This window comes from Chaetodon trifascialis, chromosome 22 (assembly GCF_039877785.1).
Source record: "Chaetodon trifascialis isolate fChaTrf1 chromosome 22, fChaTrf1.hap1, whole genome shotgun sequence".
NCBI classification, from domain to species: domain Eukaryota; kingdom Metazoa; phylum Chordata; class Actinopteri; order Chaetodontiformes; family Chaetodontidae; genus Chaetodon; species Chaetodon trifascialis.
In genome coordinates, this window is record NC_092077.1 from 18,134,170 (window position 1) to 18,161,716 (window position 27,547).

Sequence of the window (27,547 nt, forward strand, 5' to 3'; positions counted from 1 at the left end):
TGGTTTTTAAGAATAACATTTGACCAAACCTTCCCAACTTAATGTCCACCCGCATGCCAGTGAACCTTCGAGCTTTCAGTCACGTCAGCCTTTACTGGCTCAGCCATCATGACGATGGATTTATTGACATGCTAACTGAGCAAAATCCATCTGCTGAAAAAGACTGTTATTTCCATGTTAAAGAAAATGTTCTGATCTGTTTTCATTTTAATATTCTGTGTTTCTCTGCTGGTTATGAGACACAACAAAAGAAGGCAGCACATAGTGAAGGAACCACTCATATTTACAGGCTGAAAAGTGGCCAAGTCTGTGTTTTATTATTGAGGAGGTCTCAATAGGCCATGAAAACAATACAATATGCTTGAATAGAAGTCCTTTACTTTGCTGAAAATTTATTCATGGGAGGGAAAATGGGACAAATAATGCCACAGTGTCCACAAAATAATATTACAGGTCAGAGTTTTAGCTATTTTAGACAAAATTAAAAGAATTATCAAGAGCAAAATTAATATATGTTAAAAGATATTCAGGACAGTTTAAGCTTTAATTAGTTTTTCTGTGCTAATCCGCATTATTCCACAGTTTTAGATCTTGTGCAGCATAAACTACATTCTGCTTCACTCAAACTGACCACCAACGCGCTGATTGGCTGCAGACTTGTATCGGGCGGGGCGTTATTAATTGTCATCCAGGCGATTGGTTGGCTTCAGTTCCCTGCTCGTAGTGGGCGGGGCCTTACTGTAGCCTGGCTGTCACACAGAGAAGTTGGACCATACATTCAACAGTGTAACGGAACAGCCGTCGCGAAACTGGACTTTTATGTGGGGTTTTCCTCGTTTTCTCTTTCGGTTTGGGCCAGTTGTTAAAACTTGGCGGACGTCGTACTTCACATCAACTGACAGTCACCTTTTCTTACAAAAAATGTGAATGTTTAGATGAGTTTTGGGCCATGCCGGCGGAGTAAAGCGAGCGTTTGACGGGAGAAGAGGAAGGTGGGATTGGGACGCGGCTGAGAGGATTTCAAAGAGGAAATCATCCCATACTGAGCAAACATCGACCGACGCGAGCACGAACAGACGTGTGTCTCGGTACTTTGCTCGTGTGGAGCTCATTTTAAGCCAACAGCTGTTCAGTTTTGGGGGTTTTGATGCGGCCGAATTTGAGTCGAGAGGTTTTCCCCGCAAATGACGTGGAATAGCACGATGAGCAGTGGCTACAGCAGTTTGGAGGAAGACTCCGAAGAGTACTTTTTCACGGCCAGGACCTCTTTCTTCAAAAAACCGTCGGGAAAAGTCACAGAAAGCAAGGTAAACAAGAAATACTGCCGGCTTCTTTCGAGATAAACTCCCTGCAAGCTGTTTGTGTCCTGCAGACAAGTCGTTTATGGGTGGACCAACTCTTCAAGTCCGGTTGTCTCGTTCGAAGGGGCGTCTCGCAGAACTCCATTCACAGATCTGTCAAATTAATATTTTATGGTTTACTAGCAAAATAACACGTGAAATACAATAAAATCATTCACCAAAATCATTTTCAACTATTTATTAGTCATACTTGAATTCGGCATGCATCCCGTACAAATATACGCACTCATTTAAGTTCAGTGATCACTTGGTTCACCTGTCGTGCTCTGCGACGTCAGCGCCCACAACGGAAGGACTCATGCCAGGTGAAAAGTTCATGAAATTTGTTGATTGTTTTCTATTCCGAACTGAGCCGAGGACTTTAAAGGTTTGTAAAGTTGCACTTTTTCATTTTTACCTTTGACTTTAACCTGCATGTGAACTTCAAACCCTTAAATAGACGCAATTGTCTGGCAAGTGCTGGAGCAAGTTATAAGAATATTTGCATGACAGTCTGTGGCTTCATCCCGTTTGACAGGTTCATCCTACATTGCATTTGACAGTAAATGTAAGTGTTTCCCCCCTTTTCAGCTGTATCAATTATGGAGAACTTAAAGAGAAATAATCCATTTAACTTTTAAAGGGATTTAGTTCATTTGCATGTGAATGGATCCCAAATGCAGTCATCAACAGAAAATCTTATCAAAATCCAGAAGAAGGACAGTGGTTTTACCCCAAGGCACTCACATGAGCCCATCACAGCCTCAACCTCGTGACCCAATTTGGCCCCAACTCAGATTTTAAACAAACTAAAGACAAATATGCGTTCCAGCCTCGATTTGTGTTTGTTTGTGAAATCTTTCCCTGCCTGCTGATTGAGAGAATCAGGTCTGGACTGAGCGCTGGATTGAGTTAAAACCAAAGACATTCAGCTTTATCATGTCTGGAATTTAAAAAAATTAGGTCACTGCTCAGGTCCTGGACTAAATGCTGGCCTGCTCCAGTCTTCAAGTGGCCCTCGCTCGCACTGATCCCAGACAGGCCTGCAAACACAGCTGGTTTGTTCCACGCTTTCAAAAGCCGGCATACACTCGCAGAATTGAGCTATTCTTCTCTGCCCACTTGGTGTGTGTGTGTGTGTGTGTGTGTGTGTGTGTGTGTGTGTGTGTGTGTGTGTGTGTGTGTGTGTGTGTGTGTGACATGCACATTCTGCAGCAATGCACGACCCCTCACTTTTCCACAGCGGACCCTTCACTGGGCTCCCGCTCGTCACGGCGGTGTGTGTTGGTGTGATGCACGCTGTGGCTCACGCAGCGCTGCAGGAGAGGTTGTGACCTGCGGTGTCCTGAACTGTGGACCTGAAATGGGACCCTGGCTGCTGTGTGCTGGTTTCCCACATGCCAGCTGTAATTACAGCTGGGAAAGGGACGTGTCCCTTGGGAAAAATGTGTGGGACTGCTGTATGAAATTACTGGTTCTGTACTGGAAAAATTGAAGGTTATTGTTGATTTGTATTTATGTTTACGGCTGAGTTGTACTTTATGGACGCAGTAATAGATTACTGGAAAAACTGGAGTTGTCTAAGGTGAGGACAGTCACCTCAGATTGTCTGACCAAGAGAAAACCACTACATCTGAAAAGCTGAAAATTGTGAATCTTTTGCATTTTTACTTGATAAATGACTTAGGCCCTACATCCTGTTCTATTTATCCATTTGAATTCAATTTCCTGCACAGGAGAGCCACTTAAAGTGCAAATTATTGGAAAATAATGGTGCATTCGTGTTTGTAGGAATTAGAAAATACCAAAACTAGTTTGTGAAAGCAGTGCTGTGCGGTGGTCCGCCCATCTGGACTGACCACTGTGAATAGACTGTGGGATATACGAGCAGGCTAACACTCTGGCAGCATTTAAAAAACACGCTAACACCATTTTCGAGTGCAGAAAGGGATGATTGAACTGGGAAAGAGGAGACATTTCTCATTGAGGTACCAGGCTGCAGTCGAGTGTATCTGAGAAAGTGGAGTTTAATGAGCTGCAGGGTCAACAGAGAGACGGAGGACACGCAGAGGGAGACACAAAGACGGACGGACTCAGGGGTGATAAGCTGATTCTGGATGGTCAAACAGGGAAATGAGATGTAACAGCCTGGACAGAGGAAGATTTCTCTCTCTCTCACACACACACACACACACACACACACACACACACACACACACACACACACACACACACATTCTTGCCCCCACTCCACCACTCATCCACCTTTTCAGTGTGTGAATGGTGTGTCTGTTGGGAAATGTCATGCTGACCACTGGGTCTGTGCGTCTCATGAAACATCGCTCGAGGGTAATCCCACCCAACCCCCCAGTCACACACACACGCACACACACACACACACACACACACACACACACACTGGACAGCTAAAGCAGCTCATCTTCAATTCAAATCATCCTCACAGGCCGTAGACTTCCTGTGGTTCATTCATCATCTCTCTGGCGTCCGCTGGCAGAGAGACACTTCCATCCACGCTGAGTGAGTCTCAACACAGCACTTACTTTAAAGAGGCTTTAAAAGCAGTTAAACACTCCTCCAGCAGTGTCATGTTCAAGGTGTCCAGCATGCACTGTTATTTCAGGGCTCATAGGCTGAGAGACAAACACACACTGTCTCAGAAAAGGCAGTGAAAGGGTTTCACTTCAAAGCGGTTTGATTTATTTTTGCCATAAAAACGTTGATGTAACGACCCCTTGTGGGATCACGGGGCGACGCTGCGGCGTGTTTTGGCTGCGTACAGCCTCCTGTACGTGACAACACGGTGCAGAACGTTTAATGTAGTTTGCTCTGACAGGGCTCGTGTTGTCTCTGTAATGGACGGATGTCAGCAGGTCAGCAGTTGGTCCTTGTCTCAGCAGTGTCAGCTGACCATGAATAAGTTAATATATAGTAGTGTAGAGTAGCAGGAGAGCTCTGTGGACCTTCACACAGGGAGACACTGAGTAATGCAGCTTTCAGCTCTGTTGGATCCCTGAAAGTGAGGTTTGGACATGCTCTGTGTCCACATCACTGTCTCTGCATGTGTCAGCGTACTTGCACTCAAAAGACAGATGTGGTGCAGGGAGGAAGTTTATCTATCGGCATCGTCCCGCAGCATCAGGTTGTTGTTCTCTGTCCAATACTGTGTAAACAAGTTAACAGCAGTAAACATTGTGGACAAATGGAGAGAATATGTGTTTTCTTTATTTTACCTCAAAAGGAAATCTCCTCACATGTGGCGGGTTACAGTTCTGGCAGCTTAAATCATCCCACGTGCAGCATTTAGCATCACCTCTGCTCAGTTCTTAGACGCTCGGTCTGCTCACGTCCTGCAGAAAACATTCAGCTTGAGAGTATGTGAGCTCTCCGATGAGCTGTAACAGAAAGCCTTAACCCCGTCGCTCTCCGGCGCATCAGTCATAGCACTCCTAAACGCCTAATTCCCAGCCTGTAAATCATCTGTAATCATGCAGCATTACATGACAGCATGAGCGTCGGCCCGTCTCAGCCTGTGTCACGCACTCATCAGTGTGTCAACATGTCAAAGGAAGGGCTGCTTCCTCATAAGTTACAGCGTTTAGGGATGTCCCTCGACATCCACAAACCAGCGTCTGACTGGCAGGTTGTTTGTCGCCGCGCCCCCCCCCCCCCCCCCCGCCCGCTGACCTCTCATGCCCACAGCTAACAGACTGACGCTGCAGTGTTTTTACCTGGCCACGCCCTGCAGCCCTCTCCAGGTTGTGTTTTCCATTATGTTCATCTCTGTTCTGTTGTCAGACATGTTGGCAGTCGTCTCATGTCTTTGACTTCTTCTTGATATGTTTTTTTTTTTTTTTCCGTGGGAACTTCTCTGGAAACCCAGCAACAGTAAAATGAGCTCATTCTCTACTGCGCTGTGCTAAAATAACAGCTTCCTTATCTTTGGGAAAAGTACCTTATGGTTTTTATCTGCGAGGGCAGCTGATAGACAGACTGACTGCCTGTGGTAGGCAGATACAGATCGTATCTGTCTCCGCTCACACTCAGCAAACCTCTGCATGGCACCGCTGACTAGCTTATTGTGTGCAGCAGCAGCAAATATGAGCCGACTTTGTACAGCGTTTATCTGCAAACTGAACCACTTTTTCTCACCATTTCTGCTTTTTTTGCATGTTTTGTTGCTTATTCAGACACACCTGTTGCAGGTGTTTATGTCCATGTTGCTCAAACCTTTTGGCAGGTTTTACCAGAGTTAAGAATATTTGTTTATTGAAGCTCCTGATGATATGATGTTTCATGCCAGAAACTCTAAGTATGTAGCGCGACCTTGTTTGTGATCTGGATGGAAGAGCCACTGAAATCGCATTTAAAGGCCCTAAAAACATGGTTTCAAGTCATTTCTCTGTTAAATATTCATGATTAATACACTGAGCAGAACCTGGATGAAACAAAACATACAGAAAATCTTTGAAAGAACCAAAATTAGTGTAGAATTTGGCAGAAAATGGTGTGTTCATGGTTCCTGATATGAAGCTCATAGAGAAACAGGTTACAGGGCCTTTAAAACTGAGAACATTTGTGGTAAAATGAGTTCATTTCAGAGGAATTAGTGGATTTCCTCTTGGTGGTGAAGTGAATCCGTTCAGATCTTGAGTTAGCCGCTAGCTTAGCGGCCAGAGTGGTGCACAAATTAGCCCCCTGATTGGATTAAATCTGCCTTTATTGTCTCCATTAGGAGAAGTTTGTCTTGGGATTTCGAGACACGGTCGAAGCAGCAGCACATGTACAATCAAACTGCAGCGAACATGCAGTATCACACAGAAAGTACACACCAGCACACAATAATTAAGCCAAATGTGATGCAACATGTAATGTAACAAGCGACACACGTGTGATTTAAGATGAAAGCACAACGCTGACGATGTTTTTAAGCCGAGCTTTGTCACATCTGATGTTTTCTTTCCTGTCCTCATGGACACGTGAGTCCAAACCCGTCCTTTCTCGCATTCTGCCTCTCTAGATTTCCTTCCTCTCTGTCCAAACTCGCCCCCCCTTCTCGCCTCCTCGCCCCTCCACCTCCATCTGTCCTTTGTATGTCACTTCCTGCCTGTTCTCAGCTCTCTATCCTGTTCTCTCAACACCAACAAGGCCACCCAGGTCTTGTTGTTTGGTCAAACTGACTCTGAGTGTCACACTTTCTTTGTCTGGCATCTTTTTATAGGCTCCTGTGAATCAAGCTCGGCTTTGATTGTAAAAGTAGATAAAACAAAGTTTCTGCGACTTCTGGAATGAGACAGTTTAAAATCAACATTTGAAATCACCTGTTTGGCAGTTTGTGAAGCTCCTGGCCCACTGGAACATTTCTCCTCCAGCTTTTCCAAAATAAAAGCACAAATGTGATGCAGATCATTTCCAGGTTTGATCACCTTTATTGGTGTACTTTGACCAGCGTTTCCCACCAGGAAGTCCTCCAGCAGAGGTGGTAAACCACTCAGATCCTGGCTTATCTTGTTTCATGATCAGTTTATTTGGCAGATAACGACCTAAACATTAGCCACACATGCTAGTCTTCATCATTCACCTTTGATACAGTTGTTGATGTTCAGGCTTGGTTTCTTTTTTCTTTAAGTCGGCTTCCATATTACCACTCATGCCACCCATTGTGACAGTTTGCTTGCATCACGCCGATTCGTATCCTGTTTGCATGTTTATATTTGTCCTAAACACAACTGCCGGGATACGCTGCATAAATGTAGAAATGTAGAAGTGCTGGAATCAGAGAATTTGGGCATTGAGTACCAGTCTTGTCCTGGCAGCAGCCTTCGAGTTTGAGTCTGAGTCGAGCCGTCATTGGCCGTCTTTGAACCTCACCAAAGACTATTAGGCCACGTCCACTGACGCAGATTAAACTCATGACCCACTAAGCGTTGTACCTGTCTTAGAAGCTGTTAATTAAGTCTCAGATCTATCCTTTATTTTCATTAAATAACACTTAACGTCGGGGGATACGGTCAGATCATGCAGCCGTCTCACGAGTCCATCTGTCCTTTGAAAACAATAAGAGGATTTCACCGGAGTCCGTCTTTAGTCTGTGATTATAGCTTCCTCAGCTGCCACAGCAAGAGGCTGCAGGTTGGTCATCTGGCAGCTCAGGCATCATGTGAGCGACTGTGTGTGTGCGTGATGTGAGTTACAGTTGTGTTTAAAGTTCGTTCAGTCAGCCTTTACCGTGTTTAGACTCACAACACCGCCATGCCAACCATAAACACAGCGCTGGTGTTGGAGATCCGTCTCTTTTGTGCGCTGATGTGGTGATCATGAGGACGTGAAACTCGATCAGCCAGCTGCTGACAGCTGGTGAAAATGTGTTTGGTGTTTTATTAAAGAGGAACATTAACGTTTTGGTGTTATTTCAGAAAATAACCTGCGGTGGAAACGTTTTACTCAGCAGCAGGGTGTTAGCCTGCGATGAACCAGAGGGCGAACTTTGCCTCAACCCGCCGAGGTGAAGGTCAGCAGTCTGACTTTGATTTTCATTTTCGGGTCCTTTCACGGTCTAAATGCTGCTTCAGAGGTTTTTTCATTCTGAGAGACCTCCTGCGAAGTGGATATGAACTAGCACTCTTAGTGGTGATGCTGTAGGGGTGGTGACGCTCAACAACTTTTGCATGAAAAACCATGAAAGTGTGCACATTCATGGTCCCCAGAGGATGAGGCCGAATGACTGTGGAGACACTGAAGGTTATCATTTCTCCTTTTTATTGGTCATTTTAACAGCGATTGTGATGAAATTCATGCCCTCCTTTGGATGAACTGCAGTAGCTTGTGAGGGTGTTAGCCTCGTAGTGCTGCTAGCATGATGCAGCCTTGATCCCGCTCCAGGACGGATGGAGACGTGTGGACAGTGGACGCACTCCGCACAGACCCACGTGGACTTGGACAGATGGTGCAGATGTGGAAACCATGACTTGGCCCTCAGCGTTGTTTCCACAAGGCCAAATTTAGCTTGTGTTTTTATTTGTTGTTGGTGAAGATATTACACAACAAAGGATGATGTCAGAGAGCCTCTTCTCAAACCACGAGGCTTTAATTTTAAGTCTCAGGGTCCCTTGATGCTGCTTCATTGCGTTGGAATGACTTTACAGTAGAAATCAGACTGAATCCATCGACAGCTTCAGCTGAAACACGATGAGCTCAGAGGTGAAGAATTTCTGCCGAATGTCAAACAGAAATATTAAGTTTACTTCATGACTTTGACATGTGGTATCAGTCAATCTGAGGTACGGGCCAGCACAGTCGTGCGTGTGCGCGTGTGCGCGTGTGTGTGAGTTGCAGTCTGGTGTTTTGAAGTAACGTCTCTGATGACCGTCTGCAGGTTACATAAAGCTTTTATGAGACCCCGTTGCCTTTCCCTCTCCTGCGCTCTGCTTTTCCAAAGGAAACATAAGTGGAATTGTTCTTAACTGTGCAGCCGTCGCTATCTCCTCAAACAGAGCCGGACACACACACACACACACACACACACACACACACACACACACACACACACACACGCACGCCTACCACAGCACTGTGTTGTATAATAAGATAAATCTGCCCTTGTGAGAAACCACCTGCGTCATGGAGAATATGAGGTGTTTGTCAGGACTGTGTGTGTGTGTGTGTGTGTGTGTGTGTGTGTGTGTGTGTGTGTGTGTGTGTGTGTGTGTGTGTGTGTGTGTGTGTGTGTGTGTGTGTGTGTGTGTGTGTGTGTGTGTGTGTGTGTGTGTGTGTGTGTGGGCTTTGCAATAGAATATCTACGCCTTCTTCCCGTAATATGATGTAGAATTGATCAATGTTTTGTCCTGGTGGTCTGATTTAATATAATAATTTTCTGTTTGAAGTCGCTGTAAATTAAATTTCTTTGTTTTTTTTAAACTTTTGGACAAACCCTCTTCTTCTTCTGCGAACCCGTGCTGGATATTTTTCACAGTTTTCTGACATTTCACAGACCAAACGATCCGGTCAGACAGATTAATCGACATGAAAACGAACATTAGTTTCAGTGCTGCTGTAGTTGTCTATATTTGTCTGCTCGGCTGCAGCGCGTGAAGCTTGTCGGTGATGAATCACGCTGCCAGCTGCTTCAAACAGACTCTCTACTGTACGGCTCGGGTCCAGAGCCTCTGAACAGGTGGTCAAGTGGCTTCCACCTCCTGCCCCCCTTCGTTTTACCTCTCCGTGGAGAAACTGACCCCCTGCGGCATCATTTTACAAGGTCAGAAGGCTCCAGATGGGAGGTGTAACCCACCCTGTAAAGAAGCTAAACACCCCTTAAAGCTGTGGTGGTTTATTTCAGGCATCAACGGCCAAAAAGTCCACAATAACCTTTCAGCTTATTGCAATTCAAGGGGAAAACCAGACGTCTGCACCTCCTCTTGGTTCTGCTTTCAGGCTTCAGAAGCTCTAATCCCAGGTCATGTCAGAGAGGGGCTTTCCTATTGGCTGCTCTACAAGTACAGATGTGCATGCACATCCCTTCAGATGGTCTGCCCACATCTCCACGCTGTGCGCCAGCGCTGGACAAAGTCAAAGTCTGGGTCAGCGGTGGAAAACCCTGCAGCTTGTGTAGCTCAAAGCGTGTGTGTGAAGTGTGTGTGTGAGCTCATTATGGTGCTCTATGGGAAGCAGGTCTTAAAGCTTTTAAAGCAGGAGCCGTTAGAAATGTGTATTTTCTGTTTTCTGTTGCTTTCTTCTCCTCTTTATCTTCCTTTCAGAGCTTTTCACAGCCTCCAGCGCTGGATTTGTTGCAGCTGCTAATTACAGTCTATCAGATGCATCAGTGAAATCAAAGGCTTTAATCTGAGCTGCTTCTCCAGATCTAAAACCTGTTAGCAAAGTGGAAAACCACACACACTTTTCTCTGTTTTTTAGATGAAAGGATGTGGAGAGAATATCAGTTCCACAGAGTACAGTCTGCTCTTGTTTAGTAAATAAGAGCTGGCTGTCGTCCTCTTCAGTTTAAATTGGCTTCGCTGCTGAAAATGTGTAATTATTTAAGCGTGCTTGTAGAAGGAAAGCGAGCCTTTCAGCGCCGCCTCCTCCGTGTTTGTACGATCAGTAATGAAGCGTGTGCTGCTCGCTCTCTGTGAGCTGTTCTGTCACATACCAGTTTCCAGTCAGAGGCTCATCTGGGAGCAGTTTGGCCCGGCTGTGATCGCCAGGCCGCCATTATCACCAAACCACAGCGCACTTTGAGGCGGTTTCGCGCTCTCTTTGATGTGCAGAGGAGAAAGTGAGAGTCAAATGATGATGGATGAGACGGCAGGTTCGCAGGCAGAGTGTGTGGATGTGTTGAAGACCACCTGCTGGGGACGTTTGTGGAGGGTTTCGTGTCACAGGGGGACATGCTGTTAGTGCTGAGGTGGAGTTTGGGCCACAGTCGAGGTGTGAATGTGACATGTGAGCAACGTGTCTGCATAATTCAGCCTGATGTTAATTAGAGGAGATTTATGAATTGACTGGTGTTACAGATGTGTTGTATTTGCTTTCCTGCTGGCTGATAAGTAAGAAATAACTGTTTTTCCACCAGAGATGACAGTGGCACAAAAACACGGCCGCATTTCTCTGTGTGGTAACCTGAATATCTTTGAGTTTTGGACTGTCGGCCGTACAAAACAAGCTGTTTTATTATATATTTACTATAGTTTTATTAGTCAGCCTTTGGACTCATCTGCCACGTTATGATGTTTTATAGACCGAATGATTTATTCTGAAATGATTGTAAACGACGGCCTGAAAGTCTCAGATGTCGATTCAGCCTCAGTTGGTTTGCTAACTGTCTAGAGGTGTTTCTAAGTTAAATTTCACTTAAAAGTCACAGCTGATTTATCAACATCGCTGCTCGCTCAGCAGCGGCGAGCGTCATGAGTTCAAAAATAACATGAAACGCTGTTGCTGGTCTGTGTTTTTGTAGTAAACGCATTCCACACGTCCCGCTCATCACACGTTACACGCATCATAATGTCAGGCTTGCACACAGTGACGGCACACAGCCTCACACGCTCGCGTCCTGTGTGTCATTAGCTTCATGTGACACTTAAAATGGAGCAACAGTCCACACACACACACACACACACACACACACACACACACACACACACACACACACACACACACAGTTTCAACGAAAGCCCCTCCAGGTCTGCGGTCGTGAACGTGCCGCCTGGTCATTATGCTGATGTGTGGTGGTTTTGATCGTTAAGATTTGGCTCAGGGTGGTTTAATATCGCAGTCTGTGTTTTGGCTAGCTTCATGTGGGAATGTGTGTGTGTTTGTGTGTGTGTGTGGGGGGGGATTTTCCACTGCTGCTGAGGTGAAGCAGCTTGTCTGAGGGCAGTGACACCGTAGTCATCATCGCACACTGACTCAGAGCAGCACATCTCACAGGTATTGTTCCCCTTGTTTCTGTTATCGGGCCCCATAAGGACACACCTGCCTTTCACATCCTCATTGTGTCCTTTGTATCACAGCGACGACTGTCAGGACTGTGACACCACATCGTGTAATTTAAGACTCATTTCTGCTCTTTCACATGAGCTGTGAATACTCTGACATAGAGGTCTTCACGGGTCCGAAGATTCATGCTGGAGCCCAGACGGACCCAGAGATGAACCGAACCGGACGTGTCTACTACCTGAAAGCTGCAGAGACATTCAATGTACTGCCATGCATGAGGAGGAAAACACATTTGAGGAGCTGGAGCATCATGTTTTTGGCATTTTTGCTTGAAAATTGACAGAAGAAGTGAACATTTAATCTAATTTTGAGTTGGTAAATTATAAATACAGTGACTTTATTCAACCATCAAACAGCAGATCTTTGCAGGCTGCCAGAGAAAATAAAGAAATCCTGTCCAGCAGAATAAAAAATAAATGGATGTTTCCTGGTCACACGTTCATCTCCTAACGTTCAACATAAACATGGGAATCGGCCGTCAGAAGGTCCAAGCTGCAGAGACGCTGTACAAAAGTACTACAGCTGGTTTTCAGGCTAACGTGGGCGGTTAACTTTAACGTTAGCATGTTAGCATCCTCTGGAGAGCATGAGAGCATTGACCAAGTTTCACAGAAGCTCAGTGGTGATTGTTAAATTTCACTTCTCCTTTAGAGTCACACCACTGTCCGTCTGACTCGCTGCATGCTGTCGACCGTGGGAACATGAAGGCGTGTTAATATGTGATGTGTGTATAACTGGACGGTGTCCTCTTATTAGTATGTTGTTATGAAAAAGGGCGTGTTTGAGCCGCCTGCAGAGGCTCTGTGTGGTGGGAGTGTCGGGCGGCGTAGAGGTCATTTAGTAGTTGTCAGATATGACTGATGGCGAGCTGCTCGTCGTTCGGCTGCTTCATACGTGACTCACTGTCGAGGGGAGTTGTCTGCCTGTGAACCTCCGTCATCGTTCATTACTGCCGTGTGTTTTCTTTTGCTTTCTTTAGATCAGACTTAGTCGTCTCGTGGCTTCCTGAAAGTTCACCAGCCTCGTTAAATAACTGTAACGAGGCTGTTTTCTGACGTGAAAGTTGATGATGAGGGACTTGGTTTAGGATCAGACGTTTTGCACCAAACATGAATCTTCTGAAGTCACTTCAGTGGCAGAGAGTTTAAGTCCTGAGGCGTGTTTGGACACGTGTCTGACGTCCTCGGCGTCCTCTGCTCATTATTCCTGCCTGTGAGTAACGTGCATTTATGAATGTGGACGCTGAAATCAGGACTAATTTTAGAAAGTTTCACCCTTTCAGGTCTTTGTTTGTTAGTCTGCAGTCCATTAATTGATGATAGGAAGTGATTGCTGATGATTTATGAATCACTCAAGCTGTATTAATGAATATTTGCTGTTTTTCTAAATCGTCTGTGATGATAAACTAAATGCCTAAATGGGTTTTTGACTCCCGGGCAGAACTAGTCTAACACTTTTTATTATCAGGTACTCATTTTAAGATGTTTATGATGCAAACAGGCCAAACAGTCTCCGGCTCCAGCCTCTAAATGTTTCTATTTTTCTCTCTTTTATTTATTCGTACATTAAATATCGCTGGTTTTTGGACTGCTGCTCAGTCAAAACAAGCCGTTAGAAGACATTTCTCACTATTTTCTGGCGTGATGCAGACTAAACAATGAGAGACTCATCTGAAAACAGAATCAACAGGATATTTTCCAGTAAAAACAGTCCCGAGTGGAAGCTCTGCTGCATGTTGGTGTGCAGCTTTCCTTCTTTCTAATGAAAGTCCCTCAGAGGATGTCTGCCTTATTGTCGCCTCGCCGTCTTCAAACACACCTCTGCTCGTTCACCGCCCTGCTGCCTTCCTGCGAGGTCAGAACCATGAAGTTTCATAATCTCAGCCCACACATGCTTACTCACTACCCACACACACACACACACACACACACACACACACACACACACACACACACACACACACACACACACACACACACCTCCTTCAGCCTGTTGCTCAATTCATGTTAACAAATGTGTGCAAAGACTCATTTGTTCACCTTTTCCTGTTTGGATTTTGCAATCTTTGACTTGAGGAGCAGCTGTAAATTAGACATGAAGTCTGTGTGTGTGTGTGTGTGTGTGTGTGTGTGTGTGTGTGTGTGTGTGCGTGTGTGTGTGTGTGTGCGTGTGTGTGTGTGCGTGTGTGTCTTTCCACAGTATGTATTTGCTCTAATGAAAGCCATTTCTCAGTCTAATGAGCTCATTTCTCAGCGGGCCGTTCGCCGCTCAGGCGCGAGCTGACGGTCGACGTGGTCGGACGCCGTCGTGTTTTCGTCTTGTATTTGTCTCCAAAGCAGCCGAGTTAACTGCATGACCGAGGGAAGTTTGGGTTTTATGAAACTTGGTGTTACAGTATCTTAACTAAAGATAGAAAAGGTCTTTATTCATTCGTGCGCCTCGTCTGCTTCACCGCGACCGTTTTCACATCCTCATGCTTCCAGTCAGTCTTTTCTGTCTTCGTCTTCTTCCCCTTCTTATTGTTTTTTCTCTTCCTTCCTCATCCTTCATCGCATTGTTTTTCCCCTTTCCTCTAATCCCCCCCCCTCTTCTTTCTGTGTGTCTTCATCCATTTTCTCCTCCACGTCTTTCTCCGTCTTCTTCCTCTTTGTTGCTGTTGGTGAAGGTCTCGTCTCTGGGTGGTCCCTCCAAACTTGTGGTCTCCTCACAGAGCGTTGAACCATGACTGTGTGTCCTGTACTCTAGCGTCCATGTGTCTCCAGCTCGGCCTCTTGTCTCTTGTGGTCCGCCTGGTTTAGTCTGCAGGTTTTACTTCTCTAATTTTCCTCTTTTCTTCTGGAGAAAACATTTTATTTGAGGACATTACTCATCTGATGACACATGGGAGTGCCGACAGTGTGTTAGCAGCTTATATTCACCTTTAAGATCAACCTTTTTGCTGTTTGGCGCCGCATAACAGAGGTGGCGTGATCTATAAAAGGCTCTACCAAGGCTGCGCTGACTGACTGCTCGAGTGTCCATTAACTCAGGAATGTCCACTTAAGACGAAGACTTTGAGCGAGCGTGCTTCTGTCCATTAGCTGATGTCTCACAGAGGAAAGGTGTGAGCGCTTCCACACGCACAGCACATTTATGTCCCGCTGCATGTGCATGTGCGTGTACCCATTAGCGCAGGAATGCTGGGAGGAAAGGTGTGGCCGATCTCGACTTCCCCCCGTGGACTCAACAGGAAGTAACATGGAGAGGCGGGAGGTGAGGGGCGAGGAGGGCGGAAGCGTGGACACACGATACTGTAGGAGGATAAATGATCAGCGAAGACATTTGAAGTGAAAATGCAGCAGAGATTTTCCCTCCACATCAGGCTGTGGGGACGTTTTGGGAGGTTTTACTGAAGGACACTTTATTTATCAGATCCCAAAATTCCCCAAAGCTTCAAGGAGGCTCAAGGAGAACACGTCAGGCCGGCAGAGGACCAGCAAAATCAGACGTCCTCGTTGATGTGCTGAATGAAACGACCTTCGCTTCGGCCGCTTCGAACACACGAGCAGCAGCAGCGTGAGAGAGTAAACACGTTTCTCGTCCTTTAAAATGTAGGTTAGATTCTGTTCACGCAGCCAAAACACTGTGTTTAGTCTGCCTGAAGCTTTCAGGCCGTGTAGCCGAGCTAAGCGTGTTTTGTCTGCGCGCACACACACACACACACACACACACACTTCCACGGTGATGTCATCTGTTTGCTGACGGTGGATGCAGACGAGCCTGACGCTGCTAAACAAAGGCAGGAATGCTGCAGGTGTGTGTGATAAAAGGTCGAGGAAAGAAAATACACACACACAGACATGCACACACAGACATGCACACACAGACATGCACACACAGACATGCACACACAGACACACAGACATGCACACACGGACACACGCACACACACATCTGCAGACTGAACTTAACGACCGGAGTCTTTCTGTCTTTCTCTTCTGCTTTCTCTGGCGTTTCCTGGCAGCTCTGGTGCTGAAGAAGAGTCTGTTCTGCTTTTTAAGGCTCCTCTGTGCAACAAGTGCAGCGCAGAGACATGAAATCTGATTATTCCTTGAAAAGAAATCAGATTTTCAGCACTGCCTGGCGTCCGACTCCGTGTGCTCCATCACTTCCTGCAGTGATTCAGGCCTTCATTCAGCGATGGCCTCTTCTTTCCACGGCGTAAAACCTGTCGTCTGTTCCAGTTTTCTGTCTGAATTTCATGGAACATATTTTAAGCTCTGAGGACAATGAGCAGAGCCACGACGTCGGACAGCGAAGGCCTCGCATGTAATGAGCGAGGTGATGATTTAAGCTGTCGTCCTCATGACCGTGCATTGAAGGGACGGTGCTCTTGATATGTCTGCGCTTCGTCTTTTAGTGTCTGCTCAGCTCGCTCGGACCCTCGACCGAGGTGCCGTCCTCGAGCAGAGCCGTGCCGTGCCGTGCCGTGCCGTGCACTGATGGCTGTTTGGTGACATAACTCTGCTTTCAGTGCAGTTTCACTGAGCCGTGACACCACAGCTGCACATGAATGAGCTTCAGGAGGTGTTTCTGCGTTGCTGCTCGAGTCGTCGTCTTGGTGAAGCTCCTCTCTGTCCGGTGTTGATCTTCCAGCTTCAGTGGGAGGACTCGCCGTGCTCTTAAATAGCGCAGTGACCTCATTGTGTTGTAGCTATGCTGCGCTCTGCTGCTCTTGTTTGTTTGGATTCGGGCGCTCTCGTCCTCCCAGTTCCTCTTAACCCTCTCCTCCCTGGACGTTTCCTGGACACACTCGTACACACTCACAAGGCCTGGAGTGATAGTTTTGGGCATTAACATCACTGTTAGTCAGTGATTTCGACCTCTCATAAGATGAGACGAGACCACCGTCACGAGAGGACGGGAGTATCATTTATCATGTTTCTATTGTTTTTTACTTCTTTCCTCGTCTTTAGTTTCCCGTCCTTCTGTCTGTCCTTCTGTCTGTGGACGGTCAGATGACAGATAATCTCCTTACCTGTCACTTCCTGGTAATAAGCTTTGACTCAGGTGACCTGGCAGGTGCTTAAGGTGATGACTGAATGTGGAAAAACCCCCTGAGGTCAGCCTTAAGTTTTAGAAATGAGCTTGTGAACGTGAACAGCAGCAGCTTGTAAAATGTCTGTGGCTGTTCTCGTTTGGCCACATTTTCATTTTCGTCTTCCTCGTTTCATTTCAATAATCACGTCCGCACTAAAAATAGAAAATGAGCCCAACATATCAGCATATATTTGTGTAGTGGAACTTGTTTTTTTATTGCTTTCCTCTCCCATTAATCATGTCATGACCCCTCAGATTTATCTGGGGACCCTTTGGGGGCCTGACCCTGAGGTTGGGAACCACTCAGTCAGTCTTCACTGTAAAAAGTCGTTAAAACGAGCTCCACAACTGTTGAGCACACTGTAAAATATTAATGTAAACTACATGATTAAAAGGACATTTCCTTTGTAAAACTTGTGTACGTTTACTTGAATGACTTTTGCGTATAATGGAGTACTAATACATTGCAGTGTTAGTACTTTTACTGAAGTAAAACATGGCAGTACTTCTTCAGCACTGCTGAACTGAATGCTGAGTGTGGTCCTCTGTCCTCTGTGTCCTCCTTTAATCCTGATGAGTCAGTGTCTGCGTCTGTCCGTCAGACAGACAGACAGACAGGTCACCGCCGCTCAGGTGTCAGGAAGAAGCTTCAGGTGAGGGAAGCCGATTGGCCGATTTAAATGAGATTTTAATGAATGCGTCAGTGATTTCCTGTTAACGAGAAAAGCCTCTGAAACCTTAGACTGCTGGACTTTAACTTATCGTTGGATGTTGAGATTCCTAATCAAACCCAGTGGATTATGGGTAAATTCTACAATAGACGCTGAACACAGGAAGGGTTGATTTAACTGGCAACTCGTCAAACATGTCAAAAAATAGTTATTAATGTCCATCACGGCCGCCCAGAGACCAAGATGATGTCTTTAACTGGCTCGTTTTGTCTGAACAACTGTCCAAAACCCCCAAATATTCAGTTTCTAATCACAAGAAACTGAAATAAAAAGCAAATATCTTCATTTGAGAGGCTGGAAGCAGCAAATGTTCAGCATTTTTCCAGCACTAATTTACACAGTGAGTCACTAAAACTGGCCCAGCTTTTAAATATCAGTGGACGTGTGGATGCTGAATGAAACCTACAAAAGTATCTGTGATGGTTCCAGATGTGCGACACTGATCTGCTGCCTTCGTCTGATCTGTAGACGGTCGTACTGCATGAGAGGGATCATGTGTTTTCCTTTTAATCTCATCTAAACATGTGATAGAGGACACATTTAATGCTGCGACTGCACATAATTCAGACATGTGAATGAGTGTGTGTGTGTGTGTGTGTGTGTGTGTGTGTGTGTGTGTGTGTGTGTGTGTGTGTGTGTGTGTGTGTGTGTGTGTGTGTGTGTGTGTGTGTGTGTGTGTGTGTGTGTGTGTGTGTGTGTTTGCACATGCTGCATTGGCACCTCGTCTTTGCCTCGAGCAGTGTGTGTTTTCCTTATAAGGACGTTCATGCCTTGAAAGCCTCCCTGGATTCTGCACAGTGTGTGTGTGTGTGTGTATGTGTGTGTGTGTGCGCGTGCATGCGTGCGTGCGTGTGGTTTTTAATAGATGTCGTGGAGAGCTGCACCATGCCCATGTAAGCTCAGGCTGCTCTGTGAGTTGAACTGTCTGTACTGGCACTCTGGACGGACTGTACACACACACACACACACACACACACACACACACACAGAGCGGAGACATGAAACATCAGGACAGCAGAGCGAGCTTTTGCATCGTGAAACGAGAAGATTGTCCAATAGAAAAGTCAGTCGAGCGTCAGTCTCCAGAGGCCGAGGTGTTGTTTCTCCCTGAGGAGAGTCCTGGTGATCACACACAGGTGCTCTCTGGACGCTCAGGTGTGCCGTGCTTGTGAAGTTCTCTTCGCGTTTTCGCAAAAATCAAAATGTAAACTTTATTTTACACGACTTTATCTACAAAAAGGTTGAATTTATATGGACGAGGTGGAGAAAAGGCCTCAAACTGAAACCTTCCAGCACGTAAACTTTGAAGTCATTTAGAAGCAAAGCTATTTTTAATTGCTGTCGATTGATTGATTAAGTGTCTAATCGATCAATCTTCTAACTGCCATGGTTGAACTTTGACCTCCAGCTCAGGAAAGCCATCAATGACACACAACAAGAAACACGCTGATGTAGAAAACTGCTGCACCTAACGCGCATTTTCATTATCGATCAACCAGATGATAACTTCCACAATGAACTGATTGATCTGTAAACAGGAAACTTCTCCCTGCTGTAGCAGAGCAGTCAGGGTGGGGACTCTATGGTCGTGTGTGTGTGTGTGTGTGTGTGTGTGTGTGTGTGTGTGTGTGTGTGTGTGTGTGTGTGTGTGTGTGTGTGTGCGCCACTTTTTCCTGAAAACCCAACATCTGCAAGCAGCGACTGCCCAAAAACATTTTAATTGGCTCTGAGGTCGCGGACGGCTCTTTACAGCTGATTATGCAACATATTTGGCTTCGTCCTCTGACCTAAATTATAGTTTTACGTGTGTTTTGCGCAGCTGTAAACTAATTAAAACAGGACGACTTGCTTGAAATACATCAGAGAGGTTGTTTCTTTCTGGTTATTAACGCTCGTGCAGATGTTGTCGTCTGTGCTGCACGTGTGTGTCATCTTCACCCCAGACTGCCTCCGTCAGCTGATCTCCGCTTTGGCCCTCCGGCCTTCTCCACCCTCTCTGGTTGTTACTGCGTAAACACACTGTGGACTGCTGACTGAGTGAAGCCTCTGGACTTAACGAACACGCGTGTGCGTACGTGCATCACAAGCCGCCGTCTGAATCTCTTCTGCACGCTGTTCAAGTCCGCACGGCCTCCCGTCAGTTTGACAAATCACCGTTTTCCCCTTCAGCCGTCTTCTCTCTTTGACTGTTGAGCCGTTCTGTGTGAGGCTGCACGCTCTGTCCTGCAGGAGGTTTCCATGTTTTGTCTAAAATTAGCAGTCAGTCGCGCAGCATGGGACCCAGGCTGATTAGAAATGTGTTTTTGTCATGTGCTGACCCCCCGGCAGCGAGGACCCTCTCAGTCTCAGTGAGGAAACAGTCGAGGTGCTGAAATAACGTGGCTGCAGCAGATTTAGAGAAGTTATATTGTCCAGTGAGAAGATCAGTATGAAGCCGGAGGAGAGAAAACTGCTGTGTTTTAATCTCAAACCATCTTATCTCCTCCCTCATTATCACATAAGTGGGCTGGATCACATGGAAGACACCACAGAGCTGTTTCACCCTAAAGCTCAATGCGTTGATCTAAGTTCTCTTACTCTGCTTCCTGACGGCCTTCTGCTATGGTTCGCTTTCGGAAGGTAAACGATCGAGTCCTCTGAGATTCACTTCATGTCTTTCTGTGTGTCTCAATCTCGCTCGGTTTGCATTTCATCTTTAAAATTATGCCTGTCGTCAGTTTCTGCATCCACAAAAGGACTTTTCATTAGAAAGCACTGAGGATTAAACAAAAAGAGATTCATCTGATGTCAAAGTAAAATCTGAGAAACGTGCTGCATGTGCGATCAGTCAGGACAAGGAGCTGCAGACATGGACGCATGATTTGATATAAGACGAAGACATTATTTGTGACTCGTCGTCCAAACAGAGGCGGCGTTGTTGTGGTGATCTCGGGTGATTTCTGACCTATCGTGTCGTGTTTCCTTTCATTCTCTCCGGCAGGATGTGGAGAAGGAGAAGGAGCTGCGGACGGAGTTCAGCAGGGAGGAAATCAGGCAGAAGATCGAGCTGTACAACTCGGTGACCAGAGACCACCTCAAAATGACACTCGTGAGTGGAGCGTGCGCGCGCACACACACACACACACACACACACACACACACAAGCTGTCAGTGAGTTGTGGGTAGGTACAATTACACCTGTGATGGATTATTTACTTCAGTAAAAACAGAAATACCATAGTCTAAAAATATTCTATTACAGGTAAAAGCCCTGAATTCCAATTGTTACATAAGTAGCAAAATATAGTCAAAGTATCAAAAGTAAAAATACTCATCATGCAGAACGGTTGTTTGTAACTTTGTCAACTACTGGGTAGCTTATTAGTATATAGTACTGCTACATACTGTATCATATAAACATATTTAATGTTTGTATGTACAAAGGAAGAAGTAAAAATACAATATTAGCCTCCGAAAAGAAGCAGAGTAGAAGTAGAAAGTAGCATAAAATGGAAATACTTAAGTAAAATGCAGGTATGTCAGAATTGTACTGTACAGTACTTGAGTAGATGTACTCTGTTACCTCTTGATATCCGTGTTTTACACATAGCATTTATTGTCAAAGCATCAGCACTTGTGTTCATTATGTGTGTTGATATGAACGAGCGTAACGCCGCTGCGGTGCCCAGGCGGTCGTTCAGGCTTTGAATCTCAGCGCTGGAGGTGTGCTGATGTTTCAGCGTTCACGCCGCCTCCCCCCCGCTCCCAGCATTCCTCAGCAGTCACATCAGAGTGATGTGATGTTATTCCTGCTATTGTTCTCCCCCACAGTGTTTTCCTTGGCAGCGTGAAAGGCGTCTGAAGCTGCGTTCAAACCGCGAGGCGCTGCCAGTGTTACATCCAGGACAGAGAAGCGAAGCGGAGGCCGAGGCTCTAGATATCTTAGAAGTGAAAGTTCAGTTTGAAAGAGGGTTTTCTTATTTTTAAAGAGCAGCAGAAGGTGACTCAAAGATTGATAAATCCCGGGAATAAAGACTTTCTCCAGCTTGTTTCAAACTAAAGCAGCACAGGCGTCGAGTCAGCAGGTCATAAAAGACGGAAAAGTACAGTAAGAAGTGTGAAAGCTGCTGCTCAGCACCTGTCTGAGCCGATAGCATCAGTATGTGAAGCACGCAGAGGTGGAGTTCATGCCACACCTTCCTTTCTAATTCCGTCTTCTCCATCCGCCGAGTTTCTCTCCGTCATCCCGGCGTCTGTTCACGCTGATCTCACGTGCGCACTCACCCACGACCTCCTCGCACACACGCTGCCGTGCACGCTCCTCCGGGCAGCACGTGGAGTAATGAGATTAAGACGCTCTGCCTCCGTCTGGGGCCATCTGTCCTGCAGGACGCACTGGGCTGATTGGGTGAACTGGTCTGCAGAGATCATGTGGCACAGGCTGAAACTGTGGTCCTGCTGCACCGCTGATTCGTCTCAAGTCTCCATCTCCAGTGTTTGCTGTAGCAGCCGGTTTTTCCTGAACTCATTAGCATGCATATTGTAGCACTGGCTCTTTATTAGTCACTGTAAAGCACTTCATAAGGCCATTCCTCAATATCCTCCTGATTACTGCTTATTGATAGGATGTCAGGAAGTTGTTGCGCATGAATTATGATCTTAACATTAAGGCTTTATGACTAATAAAGAGCCAATATGCTGCTAATATGCAGGATAATTAGCAGCTGACAGATTTGCAGCTGACAGACAGAACGAGCAATTTATTGATCAAGAAAACAACTTTTCAAATTAAAAGATTGTGAAATGAATTGTTAGTTGCAGCCTTTGTGTAAAAACTGCTTTAATATTTCATCATAACGGTTGTTGATGTAAAAAATAAATGTTCTGTTTTGGTTTGATCATAAGTAGTACATGGTAGTAGTACAATAATGAGTACAGCAGCAGCAGGTTGTACATGACGTAGTACCATAACTCTCTCTCCCCGTCTGTTCCTCTCCCTCCCAGAGTCCCACTGGTGTGTATACTGGTTTCATCAAGGTCCAGATGGACTTGAGGAGGCCGGTGACGGTGCGGGGGCGTCAGGGAGGAGCGGGAGGAGCGGTGGTGGAGGAGGCCTTCTATCTGCCCAGAGGAGTCACCAACACCCTCCACATCAGCTCCCATAACACAATCAGACAGGTGGTTAACACACACACACACACACACACACACACACACACACACACAAACACACACACGTGTGTCAACACAACTTAATTAGGATCTGATGACACACTGGTTCAGCAGAAGAAGACCGGTGTTGAAGTTTTATTAAAAAACTGACTGAATACGTCAGCAGACCGCCGCCACGGAGCCTCTGATTGGCCGGCAGGCGTTTGTTAAAGTCATCGTCAATTCAGAAAATGAAAACACACATTTGAAAACATAGACGAGAAACCGTCAGAAGTTCACGTCAGCCATGTTTGTTCTCGTGTGCGTTCAGGTGATCGTCGCCCTGCTCAACAAGTTCACCGTCGCAGACAACCCGGCCAAGTACGCCCTGTACAAACGCTACCGCAGGGAGGAGCAGGGTAAGCTGCGTGTGTGTGTGTGTGTGTGTGTGTGTGCGTGTGTGTGCGTGTGTGTGTGAGTGAAAGCGACATGGCTCTTTCATGCCACTCATGCTCAGTGTCAGTGTCAGATGCTTTGGTGCTGACATTGCGTCGACGATGTTTTTGTGTATGTGTGTGTGCGTGTGTGCGTGCGTGTGTGTATTTGTGAATGCCTCGCCCTCCTGTTGCTGGTCACCGGATGCCACTGGGCTCTCCCCACTATCAGCAGCTCACCAGGAATACCCACACGTATATAAATACACACACACACACACACACACACACACACACACACACTCTCTATGAATCAGCAGCTGTTGTGGGGTCGTCTGGTTTCAGATATTATCTTTCAGTCTGTTCAGCGTCTCCAGGAAAGGAAAACTCCTGAGTTTACGCTCCTCGTGCCTCAAGTCACTCATGGATTTATTGAATTTGTGTAACTTCTCTTTAAATTTGTTTGAAGTCTGTGAAACTTCGCACCCCCAAACTTTTATGGCTGTCATTCTTCCCCTTCGGAGGGTCCTCCCTCATTACTGGAGACATACTCAGCCTGCTAATAAAAGACAGTCTAGACACGAGTCTGACGGCAAATGTATGTACGCTTCACATGTGCACGAGCTCATGTACAAACCTCCCAGACAACAGTTAAACTTTAAAAACAAGTTGTTGGGGTGGCGGCTGAACTGTGGTCCACAAGAGCAGAAACCTCTGCGACCTTCAGCCAGTTGAGGTCTGATATCTGCCTGAAAGAAGAGAGAAATATTCCCTCTGTGTGAGATTAGTGTAGCCTCGAACGCTTAAAGAAACATGTCAGCGAATACTCTATGAAGCGTATACATGCTCAAGTGAAGTACAAGTACCTTGAATTTGAGTGAAAGTACTTCGTTACATCCCACCGCTGCTCTGCGATGCTTCGTTCACTGTGTGTGTCGGCTCAGGCTAACAGCATCTCTGCCTCTGTTTTTGTAAATTGCTGCGGCCGTTAATGTGCCGCGCCCATGCTTTCATCCTCTGCCATCCCTGTTTATGTGCGCGCGCACACACACACACACACACACACACACACACACACAGTGCAACATTTAAGTGCAGCGACCGCAGTGGTGGTTTGAAGGAACACACATGCTGTACTGACTAAGTTAATCCGTGTGTGCGTTTTTGCGTGTGTGTGTGTCTCCTGCAGTGTATTTGTGTAAACTGGCGGATGGCGAGCAGCCGTTGTTTCTTCGTCTGGTGGCGGGGCCCGACACCGACACGCTCAGCTTCGTACTGAGAGAGCAACAGACGGGAGAAGTCATGGTAACGCTACATCCATCCCTCTACCTCCATCTCTCTTCATCCTTTTCTCCTCCTCTTCATCCTCATCCTCTTCCTTTTTCTTTCCTTTCCTACTTACTCTCTTCCCTGGTCCTTTGTTCCTCTCTCTTTCTTCTTCTTCTCTTCCCCTTTTCTTTCCTCCCTCTGTTATTCCCTTTCTGCCTCTGCTATGGAAGCCCATTTGTGCCAGAAAAAGAAATAGATGAAAGTCATGATCAAATAAAAACGCTCAGTCAACATTTTGACTCACTAAATCAAAATTATGAGAAAATGTTTTTGTAATGACCTTTTCACATTCTTTCATGTATTGGTGGAAATGGGCTTCCATACATTTCTTCTTCTTCTTCTACAATACAATAACAACGACCGGCATTATTATTTTGGTTATTATTGTCATTATTATCATTTTTAAAAGAAGGAAATAATAATTAAAGGGGACAGAAAATCTACTTCCATAACCATAAAAGAAGAAAGGACCACACTGCATCAGTCCTTCAAACAAAATGCTAAAACGTTCTGTATAAATAAAGTTTTTTCTTGCTCCTCTTTCCAGTGGGACGCCTTCTCCATCCCCGAGCTGCGTAACTTCCTGCGGATCCTCGACAAGGAGGAGGATGAGCAGAGGGAGGCGGTTATCCGCCGCTACGAGGCCTACCGCCAGAGACTGCAGGAGGCGCTGAGGGAGGTCAGAGGGCCTTCTTAGAGGAGTAACCTCCACAAACAGGACTGCTGCCCCCTGGAGGCACGGAGGAAGTGATTGTTTTTCCTCCTCGGGGGAGAAATTGTGTAAATTTTGATGAAGAGAGCAGAATAAGAGGAGAGGATCCAGCGCCTGGAAGGAGGGATGATACAGACAGAAGGAGGGAGGACATAAAGAGGACAGCAAGTGAAGGACACATGAATAAATGGACGAGAGGACAGAATTGGGATGGACGCTGCCGGTGTTTGACTCAGCCTGGATTAAAGACTTCAACCCGCTGCCTGCAGACTGTCTGCTCACACCAAAGATTCAGTTAATTGTGCCATATTCACTCCTCCTCTCTTCTTCTTCTTCGTCTTCTTCTTCTTCTTCTTCTGCTGTCACATAATTTATGCAGTTTATCTGAATCCTCTTCGTTTTTATCCTTTAAACTTGTGAAAGACTCAAGGCCATATGTTGAGTTTAATTTAACGGGTTTTTTTTTTAAAGGTCTGTACATATTTTTTTTCTTAATTTATATGGGTGAAGCTTTTTAGCATTTTATTTTGTTTTCTTAAAACAAAAACAAGTCTTAGTTTATTCTACAGTGGCGGAGCACCGATCAGTCAATAGAAGTAAAGACACAGTGAGCATCAGGCAGCAGTGGACGAGGACCAGAGACCGTCTTTAAAGCTACAGGACAGGAAGTCCAGAGGAGTCAGAGGAGGACCCCGAAAGTAAAGATGCTTTGATCATCGCTGCGTTTTGTTTAAGTTATTCTGAAAGTTTCTGAAGTAAGAGAGCCTGCATGCATGTACGGAATCTCAAGTGTGCCAAAAGACAAAGTGAGGACTTTTTTTTTTAATTATTGGTGTTGCTTTTATTTTTATATTTTATTGTTTTCTCTATTTTTATTTTCTTTTGATAGAACATAACATAAATAGTAAAATAACAGGTTACAGGTAAAAATATGCACATTTAAATAAATGTAAAAAAAAGATATTTACATTTATAACTTAACGATTGTATTTCCTTTTTTTCTTTTGAATTAATAATAATTTAAAAATTTGAATATAAGTGCCAATTATTAATATTCCATTTACTACGGGAAGCCTGTTTAAACTCCATCATCAATAATTCGTCAATTTTACATTTTTTCCAAAAAAATGTAGCAATTCTATTATACATTAAAAATTCAAATAGATAAATAAATTGCAGATCAGTAAACTTTCTTGCTGAAAATATTTTCATCATTTATTATTATTATCATTTATTTTTCCATCCAAAATCACATATCTTCAAAGCAAATTGATTTTTTTTTGTATTTTATAAATATAATATAGAAATTGAATGTATAAGTAGCTATAAAAATATCTCTATATTTACTTACATTTTCTTATTTTTGGTTTTCTTTATAGATAATTATAATTGCAAATTTACCATAAATAATTTCTCTTTTTCTTTTCTTTTATAATAATTTTTGGCACACTTCAGACTCCGTAGGGCTTGAGCTGAAACTGAATGTTGTAGATGAAGGTCCAGAGAAATGATGGAACTTGTGATCACAGGTAGAAATTCAGTTTTTGTTGTGAAAAGCATCGTCATGGAGAGTGAAGATGAGTGAAGATGATGACCTGGTTGGATTTAAGCCTTTATTTGCATTTTCACCTCGCCAGCAGAGTTTGACGAAGCATGAACTGACGTAGTTTGGATAGATGTGACCCCTGACCTCTGACCCTGCGTGGTCAGAGCAGGGAGGAGTGAGATTTGACTGGTTTCTGGAAGTTGACTGAGCAGTTTAGAGGAAGTAGAAGAGACACATTAGATGTAGGAAGGAAGATAAACGGAGAGGTTAGGTTTTGTTTTTGAAGCGGACAGAAGAGGAGAAGCGGTCTTAAAAGCAGAGCGACCGTAACCTCGAGGACAATGACGGGGTTTTCCTCAAAGCAGTCGCCGTGATTAACTGCTCGCTCGCTTTTTGCATTCATGAAAGCTCCGATAATCCACGGTGGAGAGAAAAGGAGGTCTGTAAGTGCTGATAGCTGCAGAAAACAGGGAGGAAAAATGGCTGCATTGTGTCCGTCTGTCTGCAGGCATTCATTTAAAGCGCTGTGTTTTTCTACTCTTATCTCAAGCTGAAACGTGCAGCCTCGACCTCCCCGTCAACCCCGGGTTCGGCTTTTTTTCCTGCTGGATAAAAGAGAAAAATATGAAGGAGGGAAGTGGAAAGAAAGGATGGTAGGAAAGGAGGGCATAAGCAAAGGAGGGAAAGATGGAAATTTAATGGAAGATGTGCTTTAGTGCAAAAGAAGGTGC

The 27,547-nt window shown here is 45.3% G+C and overlaps 1 protein-coding gene across 1 annotated transcript; it reads left to right on the forward strand.

Annotated features, from left to right (window-relative positions):
* Nucleotides 1-781: 781 nt before the first annotated feature.
* Nucleotides 782-26,112, forward strand: LOC139350465 (ras association domain-containing protein 3-like). The gene is made up of 6 exons (XM_070991904.1): nt 782-1,307; nt 20,646-20,753; nt 22,649-22,822; nt 23,127-23,214; nt 24,419-24,534; nt 25,106-26,112. Exons 1-6 carry the CDS (start codon nt 1,185-1,187, stop codon nt 25,253-25,255), a joined length of 759 nt encoding a protein of 252 aa, XP_070848005.1. The 5' UTR covers nt 782-1,184; the 3' UTR covers nt 25,256-26,112.
* The last annotated feature ends 1,435 nt before the right edge of the window (nt 26,113-27,547 follow it).